The sequence below is a fragment of the Symphalangus syndactylus genome, chromosome 17 (assembly GCF_028878055.3).
Source record: "Symphalangus syndactylus isolate Jambi chromosome 17, NHGRI_mSymSyn1-v2.1_pri, whole genome shotgun sequence".
Classification (NCBI taxonomy): Eukaryota; Metazoa; Chordata; class Mammalia; order Primates; family Hylobatidae; genus Symphalangus; species Symphalangus syndactylus.
Genome location: NC_072439.2, coordinates 16,275,569 through 16,294,751, shown reverse-complemented (window position 1 = coordinate 16,294,751; position 19,183 = coordinate 16,275,569). Strand labels below are relative to the sequence as shown.

The 19,183-nt window shown below is 61.1% G+C and overlaps 3 protein-coding genes and 1 long non-coding RNA gene across 20 annotated transcripts in view; 2 read left to right on the top strand and 2 right to left on the bottom strand.

The window, feature by feature from the left end:
- The window catches only part of MEIOSIN (meiosis initiator), a 39,822-nt gene extending 39,131 nt beyond the window's left edge, over positions 1 to 691 (top strand). For both annotated transcript variants that reach the window (XM_055251058.2, XM_055251059.2), the window contains one exon: positions 120 to 691. In XM_055251058.2, the coding sequence (XP_055107033.1) occupies positions 120 to 267 (148 nt within the window). In that variant the 3' untranslated portion in view covers positions 268 to 691. The remainder of the gene's footprint in view (positions 1 to 119) is intronic.
- A 244-nt stretch (positions 692 to 935) lies between these two features.
- On the bottom strand, positions 936 to 5,566 carry SIX5 (SIX homeobox 5). Its single transcript, XM_055249474.2, has 3 exons — positions 4,185 to 5,566; positions 2,500 to 3,305; positions 936 to 2,260 (listed from the first exon to the last, which is right to left on the bottom strand). Exons 1-3 carry the CDS (start codon positions 4,982 to 4,984, stop codon positions 1,650 to 1,652), a joined length of 2,217 nt encoding a protein of 738 aa, XP_055105449.1. The 5' UTR covers positions 4,985 to 5,566; the 3' UTR covers positions 936 to 1,649.
- Positions 4,509 to 8,596, top strand: LOC134733017 (uncharacterized). 2 transcript variants are annotated; one of them, XR_010116554.1, is made up of 2 exons: positions 4,509 to 4,976; positions 7,577 to 8,596. It is a non-coding gene; the product is annotated as an uncharacterized lncRNA (long non-coding RNA). The 2 variants fall into 2 exon arrangements; XR_010116553.1 differs by lacking the exon at positions 4,509 to 4,976 and adding an exon at positions 6,516 to 6,807.
- Positions 5,856 to 19,170, bottom strand: DMPK (DM1 protein kinase). 15 transcript variants are annotated; one of them, XM_055249484.2, is made up of 16 exons: positions 18,545 to 19,170; positions 16,696 to 16,754; positions 16,134 to 16,225; positions 15,796 to 15,879; positions 15,621 to 15,716; positions 14,852 to 15,000; positions 14,483 to 14,576; positions 14,042 to 14,248; positions 13,702 to 13,965; positions 11,332 to 11,417; positions 8,717 to 8,828; positions 7,847 to 8,004; positions 7,655 to 7,752; positions 7,437 to 7,483; positions 7,058 to 7,147; positions 5,856 to 6,729 (listed from the first exon to the last, which is right to left on the bottom strand). In XM_055249484.2, exons 1-16 carry the CDS (start codon positions 18,721 to 18,723, stop codon positions 6,577 to 6,579), a joined length of 1,968 nt encoding a protein of 655 aa, XP_055105459.1. In that variant the 5' UTR covers positions 18,724 to 19,170; the 3' UTR covers positions 5,856 to 6,576. The 15 variants fall into 15 exon arrangements, with proteins under 15 accessions (XP_055105459.1, XP_055105458.1, XP_055105460.1 ...); XM_055249483.2 differs by having other exon boundaries at positions 7,058 to 7,143; XM_055249485.2 differs by having other exon boundaries at positions 7,058 to 7,143; positions 13,717 to 13,965.
- Between the last annotated feature and the right edge of the window lie 13 nt (positions 19,171 to 19,183).

Below are 19,183 nucleotides of genomic sequence, written 5' to 3'. Positions count from 1 at the left end.
TCGCCCAATAGAAGCTAAAACTGGCCCAGGCCCCTGCAGGGGCCACAGGATTGGGGGTGGGACAGGGATGCCCGGGAGGCAAGTGAGGAAGCCGGGCCATCCTGCCACCGTCTCCCCAGCACCAAGGCTCGCAGGTTCAGCCGCCAGCACAACCGCATTGTGAAGCAGGACGGCTCCAGCAGCGAGGCTGAGGACTGGGAGACGCCCAAACCCTTCTACCAGCTGCTGGCCGAGAAGGCCTTGCCGCTTCCCCCGCACCTCCAGTAGAGAGGGCGGCCCCCTCGCCTCGTTCCCCTCACCCCTCATGGCAACCGCGGCTCTTGCTGGAAGCCAGGACCCATCGATGAATTTGTCCCTCCTGGGCCTCCAGCCCCTGAGAATGCAGGTCCCATGGGACTGGGGAGCGTGGGGAACACTGATTGGCCCCAACTGCTGGGCACGTTTGCCTGGAGCACCAGAGTCACCCGCAGCTGCCTTGATTCTCCCCCGGGCTTAGGAAGGAAACCCAAAATGAAATGCGGGGTGTTGTCAGGTGAAGTTTACCCACCCCTCTCCCCTTCCCTTCCCCACCCCAGAGCTACTTGGTTGCAACCCTGTTCATGCTCACCTCACCCTACTCCTCCCTCTCCTGTTCTATTTTTAGACTATTTATTCTTTTAAATAAAGCAAGTGGAACCTTTGTTACCAGCAAGAGAGACAAGGGCAAGCCCTCCTGCATCCCCTTGCTGCCCCGCTGGGGTGCTCCATCCACCCTCATCTCGAGGCCTGTGACTTATAAGAGGCCTCATTGCCACCCCGTCCCCAGCCACCCTGTGCATCTGAATGCAAACCCCTCTTCCCCCTCAGGAGGCAGCAATGGGAAGGCCGGGTCTCGAGGTGGGTTCTGTGTTCAGTGCTGCTTTGGACAGCCCCTGGAAGGCACCCCAGACCTCTGGTGGTGGTGTAATCCGGTAACTTTATTTTAATTGAAAATGGAGGCATAACATGTCCTAGAAAAATAAAGATTTAGGATACAAAGGAGACACAGCGACAGGGCTGCCCCCAGGGATGAGGGAATCTTTGGTCTGGGCCGGATATGAGGACAAGGGCTTGAGTCCAGGGGAGCTGGTGAGGAAGACCCCCACCTCCCCACAGCTGCCCCACCCCCCGCCCCGGGCAGGAAATGCCACACTGGGGAGGGTCTCCAGTCTCAGGGGCGCGGGGCTGCCTGTACTCCACCTTCGGATTCCAGGCAGTTGTGACAACACTGGCTATCGGCAGAGCTATTAATAGTGTTTCAGGGAGTGACAGGGAGAGGGCTCTGGGGGCTGGAAGTCCGGCCCTGGGGCAGGGTGTTCCGCTCACAGCTAGTACCAAGTAGAGGGGGCAGGGCCCCTGAGTCAGGACCCTGAGTCCCCCACCTATATGGCAGGGCACAGCATGGGGAAGGCTGTAACAGAGAGGCCTCCCATCCAGAGGGGGACGGAGACCTGGACAGGAGGTGGCCGGGGGTGCAACCCCCAGCACCACCAGGGCTTGGAGAGGCCACCCGGGCAGAAGGATGTGGTGACTGGGGTCTTCAGCAACCGTGTTTCTGGGGCTCCCCCCTCCCACTCCTGTCCCTGCGTCTTCAGCACCATTGTCGGGAGAGGCCACAGGGCCACACTGGGTCACAGTTCCAAGGGCTCCTCCACAGGAACTGACTGGAGCTGGGTCAGAACCTTGGCCTCAGCTTCCAACCCCTCGTCAACCTCACCCCCTGCGGTGGCCCCCAGAAGCAGCCCCTCGGGGTCGGGGTCCGGCAGCCTCAGCACGGTGTGGGGGGCCTGTGTCCCCAGCCCCTTTTCCGCCTCCAGCAGCCCTTCTGTTCCTGCGCTTAGTTCCAGCCCTGCTGACCAGACAGGCACAGCTGCGGGTGACAGCATCAGCCCCTCTGGTGGGGGCGCCGGGAAGTTGGGCAGGAGGCCAGAGGAGTCAGGGGAGAAAGGCAGGCTGGTGCTGGAGGTAGTGGCAGCAGCGGGGGGTGGCTGCTGCGCAGAAAGGGTGCCTAGGGCGTGAGCCTCTGGGAGCGCAGGGCTGGGGGCCACCGGGAGGCCTCCCTCAGGCACGCAGATGGCCGTCTCTGGCTTCAGTGGCAGGGCCAGGCCGGGGGCTGGTGGCAGGACCTGGGAGACGAGCATGCTGGTGGGGAAGGTGGCGGTGAGGATGATCTTGCCCTGCTGCACGGCCACACCCGTCACGATGGGGCTGCCAGACACAGGGTTGGCCAGGAGGAAGTTTCCTGTGGGCAGAGAGGGACCGAGCACAGGTGAGAGCCAGGAGAGCAGGCCAAGCCAGACAGAGGTGGAGACTGCGCAGCTGGAGGGCGGGCCTCCGGGAGCCTTTCAGTGGGCCTTGGGGCACTGGGACTTGCCAGGGATGAGATGCCCCCCAGGAGCCCAGGAACAGCCCCTCCCTCTCTGAGATGACTGCACCCATCCCCAGCTCTCACCCAGGCCTGAGGGAGGGAGATTGGGGTACCTGGGGAAGTGGCCGAAGGCAGCTGCAGGGCAGTCACGCCCACCCCGGAGTTGATGAGGTGCACGTTGGCAGGGCCTGCTGCAGCTGCCACCTTCACAGGGCTGCCTGGCCCGGCTGCCAACAGCTGCAGGGGCCCCACAGCCTGGGGCAGTGTCACCACCTGCGAGGTAGGCACTACCTGGGGCAGGTTCAATAGTGGGGAGGTGGGGCTCAGGCCCGTGGGGTACCCGGGGGGTGGGGAGAGCGGTACCACTTGTGGGGCAGCCACAGCAGGCACTGGCCCCGGGGGCAGAGGAAAGGTGGCAGCCGGCGGGGGGCCAGGCACCACTTGGGCCAGGGGCCCCGGGACCTCCTCTCCAAGGACTGGTCCCGGAGCAGCCACCTGGGCCCCTTTGGTCTCAGGGGCCTCCGACTGAGCCTCCTCCAGCCGCACCTCCCCTGTCTGAGGATCCAGGACCAGGGAGGTCTTGGCCTCGCTGGCCCCCTGAGAGCTGGGCTGCAGTGGAGGGGCACCCCCGCCCCCAGTGAGCAGCAGCGGGCCCAGGCTGGAGGCCTCGCCCAGGGCCAGGCCGTTGATGATGACGGGGCCCCCGTTGAGGAGCACTGCTGGGGAGCTGCTGGCTGCCAGAAAGCTCCCGTTCACCAGGATGGAGGAGGAGGCTGGGCATGGCGCGGGAGGGCTGGTCCCTGCCAAGAATAGGGAGCCCTGGGCAGCGGCCTCGGCGGAAACTGGGGCCGCCCCTCTCTCCAGGTCCTCAGGACTTCGGCTGGACTCGTCCTCAGTCGTGGGATTCCCATCAGACTCGCTGGCCGGAGAAATGGCTGTCAGCTGGGGTCTCTTAGCCTGTGGGGCCTCCCGCATAGCCAGCCGGCTGCTCCCCCACCTTTCCCTGGCCCAAGTTTCGGTGGGTCATTCCAGGGGTTATGAAGTCTCTCTCAGACCACCCCAAACTCCAGGGCCTTTTGCAAGCCCTGTGTGGACACCACTGAAGACAAGCGCTGGGGAGGGAAGAGGCCCTTGCTCTCCCCCTGCCTCGGCCTCGGGTCCCCGGAGGCTGAGCTCCCAGGTTGCCCTAAAAGTTCCTTGGTTGGGCGGAAAGCCAGCGAGTGGCCTGGAGAGAGGGAGCAGCAGCTGCCAGCCCAGTTCCCGGTGCCCTCCCCGCGGGGCGTCAGAGAAGGGAGAGGCCGGCGCTCAGGGTGGGAGGGGAAGAGTTTGAGTTACAGGGAAACCGGAGCTGGGAAAGGTTCACGTTTCACAACAAAGGCAGACGACGGACCACGCCGTCCGGGCCCGGAGGGAGTGTGGGGGCGGGTGGATAAGAGTAACGGTCAGTGAAGAAAGGGGCTGGGAAGCAGCCCCTACGCAGAGTGGGGTGGCCACAGGCCCTGCCCCCTTTCCGCAGTCCCTCTAGTGCCCCCCGCAGTGTGGTTCCCCAGCACCGATGGGATTTGGGCAGGAGCTCGGAATGGAGCCGCTGGAAGAGGAGACGTGTGCGGGGAGAGGGCCCGGGCGGGTGCCTGTCCCGTCCACGCTTAGTCCCCGCGCCCCGCGAGCGCCCGGGGTTGTGAGCGGGAGATGTCCGAGGACCTCGGCGCGCCGGCTCCAGCAGTGGGCACGGGGAAGGAGGGCTGGTGGACGGGATGTCCCCGGGAGAGCTGGACTTGCGTCGCCCGAGGCCCCTCACCTCTTGCAGGGCGCGCCGCCTCCGGCCCCGGTCCGGTCGCGCTGTCGCCGGTTCTTGAACCAGTTGCTGACCTGCGTGAGCGACAGGCCGGTGAGTGTGGCCAGGCGGCGCTTCTCGTCCGGCGTGGGGTAGCGGTTGCCGCGGTAACAGGCCTTGAGGGCTGCGCGGGAGCGCTCCTTGAAGCAGTAGACTGTCTCCTCGCCGTCCCAGATGGTCTTGGGCAGCGGGAACTTCTTGCGCAGTCGATACTTGTCCACTGCGCCCAGCGCGCGCCCGCGGGCCCGCTCGGCCTCATGGTAGCGCGCGCGCAGGTAGAGGTCCTGCAGAAAGGCGTGGTGGGCGGCGGGGAAGGGGCGGCTCTCGAGTAGCCGGTAGAGCTCGGCGTACTCGCCCCGCTGGAAGGCCACCAGGGCCCGCGCGCGCAGCACCGGGTCGCTGCCACGTAGGCGCTCGGCCGGGGGCAGTGCGCCCAGGAAGCGGCTCAAGCGGCCGGCGTGGCCCGCCTGGAGCAGCGCCTCGCAGACGCACGCCACCTGCTCGGGCGAGAAGCGGAGGCCTGTGGACGGTTCGGAAGCGGCCTCGGGGGGCGACCCGGGGACGCCCGGGGATCCCGGGCCCTCAGCTCCCGCAGCCGCTTCGCCCGCCCCGGCCCCAGCCGCCGCCGCCGCCTCACCCTCGGCCGCCTGCAAAGTCTGCAAGAGCTGGCGCGCTTCCTCCTCCTCCTCTTCGGTCGCCGCCGCCGCCACCGCCTCCCCCCCGGCCGCCGGCCCCGCGCTCGGCTCCGCAGGCAAGGTAGCCATGTTTTGCAACTTTGGGAAGTTCCTCCCTCCTTCTCTTCCTCCCTCGGGCTTTCCCCAGCCCCCTCCCCCGCCTGTCCCCCCTTTTCGCCCCCACTCCCCGCTTTTCTCGATCTTCTCCCTGGCCGACGCTGCGCCCCACGCCAGGAAGGCGAGACCCAGCTCTCCACTCAGGTCTCTGTCCCCTTGTGTGTGTCCGTCCCCCTCCCGTCGGTCTGTGATTCTCCCTTTGTTTTCCCTCCGCCTCTGGCCGCGCTTTCTGCCTCCCCCCAGCGTGTGCTTCTGGCTCAGGGCCTCAGTTTCCCCATCGGGACAACGCAGAAGGTAACGGGCTGTCCAGGAAGGCTAAGGGCGCGAAGCCTCCGCCCCGAGACTGAGCTTCTGCACGCCTCCGTCTCCAGGGTCCTCTGCAGGCCCCCACATTCCCCATCTCGGCCTGCGCTCCGCCCCTCGGAATTCCCGGCTCCGCAGGGGGGCGGGTCTGGCCGGGAGGAGGGGCAGGGAACGGGCTAGAAAGTTTGCAGCAACTTTTCTCAAGCTTGCGTCCCCGGAGCGGATGCGCGTGGCGTGCGCAGGCGCAGTGGAAGGAGGATGGCCGCGCGCGCTGCCAGCCCAGCCCCCCCTTCTCGACGCTCGGTGGCACAGCTGGGCCACAGCTGGGCGGGGGCGGTGCCTCCGGGTGGCCCGCTCGCCCTCCTATTGGCCGGACGCCAAAGCCCCGCCCCGTGGCTTTTCCTCCCCCAACCCTGATTCGTCGGCTTCGCATCCCGCTAGCTCCTCCCAGACCTTCGGCCGCCTCCACTCGCCTTCGGATTGGCCCACTGCGCAGCCTCCTGCCCACAACACAAACCGCGGACACTGTGGAGTCCAGAGCTTTGGGCAGATGGAGGGCCTTTTATTCGCGAGGGTCGGGGGTGGGGCTCTAGGTGGGGACAGACAATAAATAGCGAGGAATGTCGGGGTCTCAGTGCATCCAAAACGTGGATTGGGGTGTTGGGGGTCCTGCAGCCTGTCAGCGAGTCGGAGGACGAGGTCAATAAATATCCAAACCGCCGAAGCGGGCGGAGCCGGCTGGGGCTCCGGGAGCAGCGCAAGTGAGGAGGGGGGGCGCGGGATCCCCGAAAAAGCGGGTTTGGCAAAAGCAAATTTCCCGAGTAAGCTGGCAGAGATCGCGCCAGATGCTCCCCAGAGCAGGGCGTCATGCACAAGAAATATTTGCAGTTTGCGAACCGACAATAGGTGGGGGTGCGTGGAGGATGGAACACGGACGGCCCGGCTTGCTGCCTTCTCAGGCCTGCAATTTGCCCATCCACGTCAGGGCCTCAGCCTGGCCAAAAGAAAGAAGTGGTCTGTGATGCCCCCACCAACAGCAGCATTCCTGGCTACAAGGACCCTTCGAGCCCCGTTCCACGGCCGCGGACCCGGCCCCTCCCTCCCCGGCCGCTAGGGGGCGGGCCCGGATCACAGGACTGGAGCTGGGCGGAGACCCACGCTAGGAGCGGTGTGAACTGGCAGGCGGTGGGCGCGGCTTCTGTGCCGTGCCCCGGACGCTCAGTCTTCCAACGGGGCCCCGGAGTCGAAGACAGTTCTAAGGTTCAGGGAGCGCGGGCGGCTCCTGGGCGGCGCCAGACTGCGGTGAGTTGGCCGGCGTGGGCCACCAACCCAACGCAGCCCAGGGCGGCGGCACGAGACAGAGCAACGGCGAAGAGGAGCAGGAAAAGCGCCTCCGATAGGCCAGGCCTAGGGACCTGAGGGGAGAGGACGAGGTCAACACCCGGCACAGGCCTCTGATTGGCTCCTGTGACTCGCCCCGCCTACGCCTATAGGTGGGCCCGCACTCCTCCCTGCGCCCCGCCCCCGCCCCAACAGCCGACAGCTGTTTAGTCCACTCGCACGCCTCGAATCCCGTCCGAACTCGTCATTGGCTGCTTCCTAGCGGCCTGTGTTGATTGGCTGCCCGAGGATCCGCCCTCCTGCCGGGGGCCCAGCCCCGCAAATGCACAGCTAAGCGGGTGGCACGGGGCGGGTGGAGCGAGGGGCGCGACGGCGAAGGGGGGCGTGGGCAGCCGGACGTACCCTGGCAGGGAGCAGCAGGTGGCGGCGGTGCATGGGGCCTGGCCCCACCAGCGGGCACTGGCCCAGAGCCACGGCCGGGGGGCCATCTAGCTGGAGAGAGAAGGGACAGGTGACCCGATCGGAGCCCAGCCCAACCCTCAGCGGTGGGGCAAGAGACAGCGAGGGGAATCGAGGCCGGGGAGGTTATCTAGGGAGATCGCGGAGGGAATCTGGTGACGCCTGAACGGAGGGAGATCTGGGGCTGAATGAAGGGCTTCTGCCCTCTAAAGTCGCAAAGACGTAGGGTGAGCCCTGTATCTGGACAGGGAGACCAGGAGCCAGGGAGGGGATCTGCAGAGTGGGCAGCAGGTCTGAGGCAGGGGAAAGAGAGGGGTCTTACATGGGAAGGTGGATCCGTGGCCCGGGGACTGGGGACCCCCGTGACAGCTGGAAGGAGAAGAAAGAGGCATAGGGCGCGTGGAGGGGCGAAGGAGGGCGGTGGCGCGGCGTGCCCCAGCGTGGATCCCTTCCCTCCTCCAGGTGTCTATACACGCCCCGCGGAGCAGACGGCCCACCTCCTCCCGGTCCTCCGGGGAAGGGGACACATGAGGGACTCGCCTGTGGCTCCCTCTGCCTGCAGCAACTCCATCCGCTCCTGCAACTGCCGGACGTGTGCCTCTAGGTCCCGGTTCCGAGCCTCTGCCTCACGTAGTTGACTGTGGGGAGGTAAGGACGGTGAGTCCGTCCGGGCCGGAGGAGAGGGGCTGCCAAGGGTTGCCACGGGCCCCGCGCCCCGGCCCTGACCCCGACCTGGCGAAGTTCTGGTTGTCCGTGCGGATGGCCTCCATCTCCCGGCTCAAGCTCTGCCGGGTGAGCACCTCCTCCTCCAGGGCCTCCTGGAGCTCCCGCAGCGTCACCTCGGCCTCAGCCTCCACCGCAGGGATAGCCGCTGGAACTGCCACTTCAGCCTGTGTATGGGAACCAGGCTTAAGGCTGCCTGTGGCTCCCGGAGGACTCAGGACTTGGGCACTGGTTCCAGGCTAGGGATCCTTGCTTATCCCCTACTCCTCCGTCCCCTCAAAATTTCTGGAATCCCCATAGCTCCTGCAATGATCCAAGCCCCCTCCCTCCCCTACCTCCCTCAGCCCCATCCCTGAGTCTGGTCCTCTAAATCTACACAGGGACCAGAGGGCTGGTGCTCAAATGCTAACACAACCTATGTCCCTCTGCTGCTCAAAATCCCTCCAGCTCCCTAATGCCCTCATGACAAAAGGCCTTGCTGGGTTTTGTTTCCTGCTGGCCTCTCCAGCCTTCTCAGGAACGATTCCGCCAAACTACCTTTCAGGAACAAATCAGGATTCCCACCTGCCCAAGGCCTTTGCCCTTGAGGCTCTCACCTGACCACGTGGCACCTTTCCTTCCAAGGCTGGTTTCTCCTTCGGGAGCGCTCAGCTAAAAGATCAACTCCTCAGATCCCCAGCAACACACACACCCTTACTTAATGCCCCACTGTAACTACAGAGACCGTGTCATGTCTGAAGTAACCTCGTCTCTCCGTGACTTCTGTCTGCTTCTGTTCAGGAAGTCCCTAGAGGGTTCTGCAGTGCACGCCACCCGGGAAGCCCTCACCTTTTCTCTCCCGCTTGTCCCTGATGGACCCCCTCCCCTCCACCAACTTACTGTTTCATCCTGTGGGGACACCGAGGGCTCCAGGCTGGGCGCTTGCACGTGTGGCTCAAGCAGCTGCTCGGCCTCCAGTTCCATGGGTGTGGGGCCTGGGACCTCACTATCCCTGGGGAGAGGAGGAGGGAGTGGGGAGGGAGACAGAATGCTGATTCTCTGGTGGAGAACCAGAACTCCTGGCCTGTGGGTAGGGGCAGCTGCTTCAAAGACCTCCTGCTTTGAGGAAGGGGAGCAGCAGAGCAAAGAGAAGAGAGTCCCAGGTAGGCCAATAACCCCTCCTCTGCTTAGGAAAAGCCCTGCCCCTCCCCTGGCCTTAGGCCCCTGGGAGCTGCTCTTTCTAAACCTGCAGGGACTTGGGGTCCAGACCCCCATGTTCTAGGGTCAGCTCATCTCCTCCCTTGACATGTGACCTCTGCAGACCCCTCTTCTTAGGGCCTCAGGATAGGGAGGCTGACCTGATGGAGAGACTGCTTGGCTCTGGCCACCTCCACAGATTTGGTCCTAAGACTGGGCACGGGACCCCAAGATGGCAACTTGAGGTCAGTACACCCCACTCAGCTGTGGGAAGGGAACAGCTCCTCCCTGGGGTATGAAGTGGCTGTCCCCTCCAACCCAGCAGTCCCTCCCGTGGGAACATGGCTCAGGACCTAGCTATCCTGGACATGCGCCTGGGTTCTAATAGAGGATGGGTTCAATCCTGACCCACCGTTCAGGCCCCACAGCGGTTCAGAATCGAGCTGGAGTTCATTAACAATAAGGTATAGTATTTGTAATGTTGTCTAGTAATAAAAGCTGATTAGAAAACCAACTGTTCTCTTAGACAAAGTAGCATGAGGAAGAAAAAAAAAAAAAAACCTGTTCTCCAGTATTTAAACACGTGTCAGTGCACGTGTGAGCCAGGGACCACTGCTGTCTGGTGAGCTCACGAGATATCAACTTCCTTTTCCTTATCTGTATTTTCTAATTTACTTGTGATAAGCAATGCATTATTTGTGTAATTAATACTTTTTTTGAAACCAGGTCTCACTCTGTTGCCTAGGCTGGAATCTATCACGGCTCACTGAAGCCTCAAACTCCAGGCTCAAGCGATCCTCCTACTTCAGCCTCCTGAGTAGCTAGGACTGCAGGCACAGACCACCATGCCTGGCAAAATTTTTTCAATTTTTTGTAGAGACAGGGTCTCATTATGTTGCCCAGGCTGGTCTTGAACTCCTGGGCTGAAGCAATCCGTCCACTTCAGCCTCCCAAAGTGCTGGGATTCCAAGCGTGAGCCACCATGCCCAGCCTGTAAATACTTTTTTTTTTTTTGAGATGAAGTTTCGCTCTTGTTGCCCAGGCTGGAATGCAATGGCACGATCTCAGCTCACCACAACCTCCCCGTCCTGGGTTCTGATTCTCCTGCCTCAGCCTCCTGAGTAGCTGGGATTACAGGCATACGCCACCACGCCCGGCTAAATTTGTTTTTTAGTAGAGATGAGGTTTCTCCATGTTGGTCAGGCTGGTCTCGAACTCCTGACCTCTGGTGATCCACCCACCTCATCCTCCCAAAGCGCTGGGATTACAGGCGTGAGCCACCACACCCAACCTAAATTAATATTTTTTTTTTTTTTTTTTTTTTTTTTTTGAGATGGAGTCTTGCTCTGTCGCCCAGGCTGGAATGCAGTGGCATGATCTTGGCTCACTGCAAGCTCCGCCTCCCGGGTTCATGCCATTCTCCTGCCTCGCCTCCCGAGTAGCAGGGACTGCAGGCGCCCGCCACCATGCCCAGCTAATTTTTTTGTATTTTTAGGAGAGACAGGGTTTCACCATGTTAGTCAGGATGGTCTTGATCTCCTGACCTTGTGATCCACCCGCCTCGGCCTCCCAAAGTGCTAGGATTACAGGCGTGAGCCACCGCGCCCAGCCTAAATTAATACTTTTAAATGGCCTTATTGTTATATGGCTGATTCAAAGAATTTGCATTCTTTTACAACTGATTGTAAAAGTCTAAACTTCATATTTTCCAAGATTCTGAAGTCCTGTGGCTCTGTGTACTACAGACGTAAAAGTTGATGGTTGTAAGATTCTGGGAAGCCCAGTCTGTGACTCTGAGGTTTTAAAATTCAATCTAACATTTTGAAGTATATAGATCTGAATTTTTTTTTTTTTTTTTTTTTTTTTTTTTGAGACAGAGTCTCGCTGTCGCCCAGGCTGGAGTGCAGTGGCGCGATCTCGGCTCACTGCAGGCTCCGCCCCCCGGGGATTCACGCCATTCTCCTGCCTCAGCCTCCCGAGTAGCAGGGACTACAGGCGCCCGCCACCTCGCCCGGCTAATTTTTTGTATTTTTAGTACAGACGGGGTTTCACTGTGCTAGCCAGGATGGTCTCGATCTCCTGACCTCGTGATCCACCCGCCTCGGCCTCCCAAAGTGCTGGGATTACAGGCGTGAGCCACTGCGCCCGGCCAGATCTGAAAATTTAAGGTCCTCCAACTCTGGCCTCTTAGGAGTCCTTGGGCCCAAAACAGTAAGGTTCCAAGACTGATCCTGCAACTCCATTGGCTGCCGAGGAGCAGGACCCAGGAAGCTCAAGCAGCCTCGGGGCCCCTGGAGGCCGTCCAGGGCAGTGCTTACCTGAGGGCCATGCAGGAGTAGGAGTAGCCCACGAAAGGCAGGTGGACCCCCAGCGGCGCACCTTCTTGAATGTCCGACAGTGTCTCCTGCGCAAGACACACAGATGTGACCAGCAGTCGTCAGGGCGGGCCCCTCACTGCTTTTTGATCTTGGCTTACATGTTTCTCCCAAACCAGCCCCAACTCAGGGCTTATCTAAAGTGGCCCCTCCAGCATTTTTTCTTTTTTCTTTTTTTTTTTGACATGGAGTCTCGCTCTGTTGCCCAGGCTGGAGTGCAGTGGCACAATCTCAGCTCACTGCAACCTCCGCCTCCCAGGTTCAGGCGATTCTCCTGCCTCAGCCTCCCGAGTAGCTGAGATTACAGGCGCCCTCTACCACACCTGGCTAATTTTTTATATTGTTGGTAGAGACAGGGGTTTCGCCATGCTGGCCAGGCTGGTCTCCATCTCCTGATCTCAAGTGATCCACCCACCTCAGCTGTTCTAGTCCCAAACTCGGCTCAAGCAGTCCTCCAACCTCAGCCTCCCAAAGTGCTGGGATTACAAATATAAGCCACTGTACCCAGCGCACTTCTTTTTTTTTTTTAGATGGAGTCTTGCTGTCTCCCAGCCTAGAGTGCAATGGCACGATCCCAGCCCACTGCTAACTCTGCCTCCCAGGTTTAATCAAGCGATTCTCCTGCCTCAGCCTCCTGAGTAGCTGGCATTACAGGCAAACGCTTGGCACCAAGCCTGGCTAAGTTTTGTATTTTTAGTAGACACAGGATTTCACCATGTTGGCCAGGCTGGTCTTGAACTCCTGACCTCCAGTGATCTGCCTGCCTCAGCCTCCCAAAGTTCTGGGATTACAGGAGTGAACCACCTTGCCCAACCTTTTTCTTTTTTTTTTTTTTTTTGAGACGGAGTCTCACTCTGTCACCCAGACTGGAGTGCAGTGGCACGATCTTGGCTCACTACAAACTCTGCCTCCCAGGTTCAAGCAATTCTCCTGCCTCAGCTTCCCCAGTAGCTGGGATTACAGGCACCCGCGACCACGCCCAGTTAATTTTCTTGTATTTTTAGTAGAGAAGGGGTTTCACCGTGTTGGCCAGGCTAGTCTCAAAACTCCTGATCCTATGACCCGCCGGCCTTGGACTCCCAAAGTGCTGGGATTACAGGCATGAGCCACAGCACCCGGCCGCAGCCCAGCCTATTTTTTTTTTTTTTTTTTGAGACGGAGTCTCACTCTGTCGCCCAGGCTGGAGTGCAGTGGCATGATCTCAGCTCACTGCAAACTCCGCCTCCCGGGTTCACGCCATTCTCCTGCCTCAGCCTCCTGAGTAGCTGGGACTACAGGCGCCTGCCACCATGCCTGGCTAGTTTTTTGTATTTTTAGTAGAGATGGGGTTTCACCGTGTTAGCCAGGATGGTCTCGATCTCCTGACCTCGTGATCCGCCTGCCTCAGCCTCCCAAAGTGCTGGGATTACAGGCGTGGGCCACCACGCCCAGCCAGCCCAGCCTATTTTTTAATTTCAATTTATCTTATTTTTGAGACAGAGTCTCTCTCTGTTGCCCAGGCTGGAGTGCAGTGGCACAATCACAGCTCACTGCAGCCTTGACCTCCTGGGCTCAAGCCCACGTCGGCCTCCCTAGTAGCTGAGTATACAGGCATATGCCACCATGCCCAGCCAATTTTTAAAACATTTTTGTAGAGATGGGGTCTCACCACGTTGCTCAGGCTGGTTTCAAACTCCTGGGCTCAAACAACCCACCCGCTTCGGCCTCCCAAATTGCTGGGGTTACAGGCGTGAGCCACCGTGCCTGGCCCCACCATTTTTTCTTGTATCCTGTTGCTTCCCTTCAGGGCACCTGCCACACTCTCCATAATTCTCTAATTCTCTAGACTGCAAGTGGATGAGGGCAGGGACCAGAGCTCATCTGGTCTGTGCTGGATCCCCAGTATTGTTCAGCAAAAGGGTACAGAGCCGAGCAAGCATGCCACGACAGCTTGTTACATGGTGAAAGAGACCGCCTAAGGGAGGAGGAGTCCTCTCCTGCTTCTCATCCCTCCAAGTCTCAGCTCAGATAGCTCCCCACTCCAGGAAGCCCTCCAGGACCTTCCTTGCCGAGTCAGGAGCCCCCCACCCCCTGCACTCCATTGTCTCAGCCCTGATCACTCTGGGGCCTCACTGTCTGAAGACTGGTCTGTGTTCCCCTACTGGACTGTAAGTCTAGGTCACTGCTGAGTCCTCAGCACTAGATGGGCACAGAGCAAGTGCTCTGGGGAATGAGTGATTCAAGACCCCAGGAGGTAGGCACTGTCCTTACTCCAACTTTATGGAGGGAGCATGGGGAGGTTCCCGCAGCCGAGCAGGGGCCACAGGTACCTACCCCGCCCCCGCTCACCATGGCAGTGAGCCCGTCCTCCACCAAGTCGAAGTTGCATGTGTCGGTGGCACCTTCGAAATCCGGCGTAAAGGGGGGCACGCTGTCTCGGAGACCATCCCAGTCGAGGCCAAAGAAGAAGGGATGTGTCCGGAAGTCGCCTGCTCCACCCCGGCCCAGCCGTGTCTCCGGGGGACACAGCAGCCTCTGAATGAAGTCTCGAGCCTCCTCAGGGACCCCTTCTTCCGCCAGCGGCAGAGAGAGGTGCTCCTGCTCAGAGGGAGAGGAGGCGATAGCCTGGGAGCGCCTACCGGGAGAGGCCAGGGCTCCCTGGGGCCGTGCTCACCTTGTAGTGGACGATCTTGCCATAGGTCTCCGCCGTGGAATCCGCGTAGAAGGGCGTCTGCCCATAGAACATTTCATAGGCGAATACACCCAGTGCCCACCAGTCACACTCGGGCCCGTAGCTGCCTGTCCCGGGCCCACTGCCCACAGCCTGCAGGATCTCGGGGGACAGGTAGTCTGGGGTGCCCACAGCCACCAGCGACCGCACCTGGACCAAAAGGAACAGAGCCAGGCTTGGGCCCACCCCTCTGGGCCCACCAGCTCTGGGCCCTCCTTCCAACCACTCCCCAAATGCTTAGCCCCTCCCTCTGCCTGGTCTACTGCTCCGCCACACAGATGCACACTTAGGCCTGGGTCACCACCTCTTTCCCCCTCCAAATCCAGTCCCGCTCCCACACTCATCAGCAGCCCAAGTTGCTCTGTGGCCAGGGCACTGGCTCACCGTTCCATCTGCCCGCAGCTTGAGGCAAGAGCCGAAGTCGGCCAGGCGGATGTGGCCGCAGCGGTCCAGCAGAATGTTGTCGGGTTTGATGTCCCTGCACCAAGGAAAGGAGAAGGGTGGGGTAAGTGAACCTCCCTTCTGTGGTCCCACCAGGCTCCGCCCCTCTGGACAGTGCCACTTGGGGCCCCACTTCCGCCCCTGTAGGGATTCTATAGTTCTGGACCGTACTCCCAGGCACCCCCCAGTGGGCCCCAACCAAGGAGGTCCCTCCCTAGGCCTTGGCCTCTCTGGGCTCTGACCTTCCAAGAACCTGGCCAGGGAACAAGCTTGCTATCCCCTCGCCCTAGCCCTCGGCCATGCCGCGCCCACCTGTGCACGTAGCCAAGCCTGTGCACGGAGTCTATGGCCATGACAATCTCCGCCAGGTAGAAGCGCGCCATCTCGGCCGGAATCCGCTCCCCAAACTTGCTCAGCAGTGTCAGCAGGTCCCCGCCCACGTAATACTCCATGACCAGGTACTGAGAAGGGGTTCGTCATGGGTGGTTGGTAGTCCCCTGAGGCCCTGATCCATCATGGATGGCCGGGACAACCCTTCCCAGAGACACCCCATCCCTGGGCAGAGACCTGCAGCCCCAGCCCAGAGATAACCATAGAGATCTGCCGGGTCAAATCAGAGACCACCTGCGGCCCCTGTCCCCTACCCCTCGAAAAAAAACACAAACAAAAAAACTTTCCTGGGATGTCACTGGGCAGATTCACTCCCCCTGAGATGTTCTGGGAAAGAGAACCCAGAGGACACCCAACACCCAGAGAATAGGTCCCAGACACTACCTCCCTAGGCAGTGGCCCCGTTAGAATTCCTGAAGACCTATCCCATTCCAGGTAAGACTCCCCGCAACAGAGACATCTTTATAGGAGTCCCCCAAATCAACCCAGAAACGGGCAGTGAGGGACACCATCCCCGTCCCAGATAGGGAAGGCCCCTCATCCACCTGACACACCCTCTTACCGCACACAGACTCTCCCACAGACGTTTCCGGGCAGCACCCCCAATCCTAGAGCTTCCTCTCCCCACCTCTTCGTCCAGTGACAGCACGGGCTCTGTCCCTCTTCCTAGTCACCCCGGCCCGGAGCTCACCAGGTAGTTCTCATCCTGGAAGGCGAAGTGCAGCTGCGTGATCCACCGCCGGTCCCCATTCACCAACACGTCCCTCTCCTCACGGAAGCACGACACCTGCAGGGCACCCGGAGCAGCTGCAGCCAGAGACGGGGCGCGGATCCTCAAAGCCCCCCACGCCCGCCCAGCCCCTCACCTCGCCCCTCTTCAGCATGTCCCACTTGTTCATGATCTTCATGGCATACACCTGGCCCGTCTGCTTCATCTTCACTACCGCTACCTGAAGTCGAGATAGGGAGGCAGAGTGGAGACGGCGGGAAAACAGAAGGGCTCGCCCAGACCCAACTCCACCCCCTTCTGCACCCAGCCGTGGCCCCGCCCACCTTCCACACCACGCCCATTGGTCCCAAGCCCCGCCTCCAGCCCAGCCCTAGGTTCTAAGGCTCAGTCATTCATCAATTTCTAAGGCCCCGCCCCAACCCCTATGCCCCGCCCACCACCAGTCAAGTCAGGCTCCCGCCCGGTTCGGCTTACCTCGCTGAACGCCCCGCGTCCGATCACCTTCAGAATCTCGAAGTCGTCCCTCTGCAGTCGGACCTCCTTAAGCCTCACCACGATGGGCTCCGCTGGGGGCGTGATGGGGGAAAAGAACCGAGGGTCACCAGAAAGGGCACTAGAGACAAGGGGAAAAGCCCCACCCTCTCTCTGTCTCCCCTTCTCTCTGCCTCTCAGCTTCACCCTAGGACTGTCTGCTTCCCAAGGGCCTCCCCACATAAACACTGTGTAAGGTTCTGGGGACCAAAACTGCCCTCCCGTAGAGGTGAGATGCCTGAGAAGCCCTTTGCGGGACAGGGCATTGGCCCAGAGGGCTCCAAGGTTGTGCAGGATGGTGACAGTGGGGTAACGAGGTCTGCAGAAGGGCAGACCCTAAAGAACAAGGGGAGAAGGAAATAAGACCCAGTTCTTCCACCTTCCTGGACTTCCAGCCCTCCACCCTGACTCCAGGTGACAGTTCAGGTGCAGCCAGGGCCCCACCCCCATGTTCTCATGTAGAATGTCCTAGATAATGGCCCAGACGTGGGGTTGTATCCAGTACCTCTAGATTCAGATGCAGGTGGTTCTTGAACCACACTTTGGGAAACCCTGGATTTGGGGCTGGGGGAAGGAACAGGACAGGGAGACAAAGCTAGCATGGTCACACATCCCAGACTCAAGTGCTCTGGTCCAGCCCATCTCTCAGTCCTCCAGGAGGAGTGCTTTAGTCCTACGCCTTATTTACAGATGACAATCAGGCCTCTGGGAAGTCAACGTCCTATGACTAGGAATGTTAAACAGGGCAGCCTGGGTAGGGGACCAGCTGGGGTGGAGGCTTGTGGCTCAGGGACTGTGGGGACAAGAAGGCCTGGACTCCTGGGGGGTGGAAGAAGTGGAGGCAGGATGGAGAGAGGGATGGGTGTAGGAGGGGAGGGAAGGAGAGGAGACAGTGGGTTCTGGAGGAAAGAGAGGGGTTCCAGGGGGGTTCCGGGAGAGTGGGCCAGCAGGGACAAACCAGCCAGGGCTGAGGACGGGGGAGGGAGGAGAGAGCCAAGACATTGAGCCCTTTTAAGGCAGCAGGAACCCTGGCCCCCTCCCCCGCCCCAGGCCTGGCAGGGGAGGGGCCGCAAGATGCAGCTCGGGCCACAAAAGGAGTGCTCCTCCCGGGAGTGCCAGACCCCTACCCCGCCCGGTCTCAGTTTACCCTGCCAGCCCAACATCCTCTGCTAAAGGGAGGCCAGGAGAGTCATTAGGGGCTGTGGGAGGTTGGGAGAAGGTTTTTCCAGAGGCTGAATGGCCTGGCCCCTCTTGGCCTCCACCTTCCCATCTGTGAAATGGGAGGAGGAGGGAGAAGAACCAAGCCTGGGTCAGAAAGAGATGGACACAAGAAGAAGCAGGGGAAGGTGGAGAAACAGGAAACAAGTGTCACACACTTTGTCACACACAGGCCAAAGACCAAGCACCAGTCGCTGAGGGCCAGAGGGGCAGGGTGCTGGGAATGAAAGAAACCAGTGACCAGTGAGCCCGAGTCCTGGGCTTGGGGAGGAGGTGGGCAGACAAGGCAGCTGGCAGAAGCGGAAGCATCCTCCTTCCAGCCCTGGCCCCAGGCCCTGGAAAGCCCTTGCAAGAAGGGGTTTTGTGGGACAGCTGGAAGGTTGGAGGCCCTGGGCCAGGAGAACTAAAGGACGCAGGGACCCGTGGTGGCGGGAATGGTGGCTGACCCACACGGCTCATAGGGACCGAGACTTTGCGGCTGGGGGTGGGGGTGGGCGCAGAACCTACAAAAGAAGGAGGCACACCCAGAAGAACCCAAAGTTGTCCCTCCTGGATCACAGAGGAGGGGCGTTGATGGTGCCTGTCTGCAAAGCTGGTTCTCCCCCAGAGCCCGCGTGAGTCATTGCCCTCCCAGCGCCTGGGCACCTGTTGGGGCAGCTGGAGAGGCTGGCGCCGAACACCTGCCTGTCGGCTGCGCCCCTGGCAGCTGCCCCACACTGGCCCTCTTGGCTTGCCCCAGTCCGCAGGAAACCAGGGGAGAGGGCCATAGAGCCCACTTTTGGGGGAAGGGTCCTAGGAAAGGGAGCTCCCAGCATGACCCTGACCCTGACCCTGAGGCGGGGTGCAGAGAGGCCATGGGAGGCTGTTGGCAGCCTAGCCTGCTGTGACTCCTAAGCCGTGGCTCTGAGTCATAGCCACCCTGGCCTCTGCTGACCTTACTCTGCCCCTCCAGGGTGGTGGCATAGGGCAAAGAAATGTTGCCCCAGGACCCAGGTCCACACTGAGCCCCAGGATGGGAGGATCTCCACATGCCCATCCTGCCATCCTGCCCCCCCAACAGCCAGGCCTTTGTGCCCAGACCTGTCTCCCGCCCCACCCCCACCCCATCTGCAGGAGCCCCGAGGGCAGGCACTCACCCCACTGCAAGAAGTCGGCCACGTACTTGTCCTGGGCCAGTTCGGAGGCGCCCAGCTCCTGGTGGACGCCCAGGAGAAGGTCGAGCAGGGGCTCCAGCCCCAGGAAGCCGGGGTCCAACACCAGCTGCTGGAGCCGCCTCAGCCGCACCTCGGCTGACATGTTGGACAGGCAACACCATGGCCCCTCCCCGGGCCGGGGGCTCGGGGTCCTCCTGTCACAGGGCCTGGCAGCCCCTATCCAGGCCCTGGAGCCCTGGCTGCATGTCTGCCTGTCCCTGGCTGTCCCCTGGGCCTCTCTGGCCACTTCTCTCTGCTGCCGAGGCCTCCTCCCCTTCTCCCCACCCCTTGGTCCAGCCCCCCTCCCGCCTCCCAGCCTTAACCCCTCACAAGCCAGCCCCCCAAGCTCCCTCCTTCCAGGGCCCTTCAGAACCCTTCAGTGCTAGAGTAGGGGGAACAGATGGAGAATCTCAGCTGTCACATTGTCACCCCAACAAAAAGGTAGAGCACAGAGGAAGCCACAAGTGTGATGAATTCCAAGAGGAACCTGCCCATTGCTGAAACAGGGCCAATTGAGGCTGAGTGACCCAGTAGCAACCACCCCCTTGCTCCCGACAAGCTCCAGAGCTGGGGGCTGGGGGC

Excerpts from the sequence above, each read along its gene's own strand:
- SIX5 (XM_055249474.2), bottom strand. The coding sequence starts at position 4,984 with ATGGCTACCTTGCCTGCGGAGCCGAGCGCGGGGCCGGCGGCCGGGGGG. Across the intron at positions 3,306-4,184 it reads GGCGGCGCGCCCTGCAAGAG|CGAGTCTGATGGGAATCCCA; the intron begins GTGAGGGGCCTC and ends TTCTCCGGCCAG. Across the intron at positions 2,261-2,499 it reads GCCTTCGGCCACTTCCCCAG|GAAACTTCCTCCTGGCCAAC; the intron begins GTACCCCAATCT and ends CTCTGCCCACAG.
- DMPK (XM_055249483.2), bottom strand. The coding sequence starts at position 18,723 with ATGGTGTTGCCTGTCCAACATGTCAGCCGAGGTGCGGCTGAGGCGGCT. Across the intron at positions 15,717-15,795 it reads ACATGCTGAAGAGGGGCGAG|GTGTCGTGCTTCCGTGAGGA; the intron begins GTGAGGGGCTGG and ends GGTGCCCTGCAG. Across the intron at positions 15,001-15,620 it reads TCCAGGATGAGAACTACCTG|TACCTGGTCATGGAGTATTA; the intron begins GTGAGCTCCGGG and ends ACCCCTTCTCAG.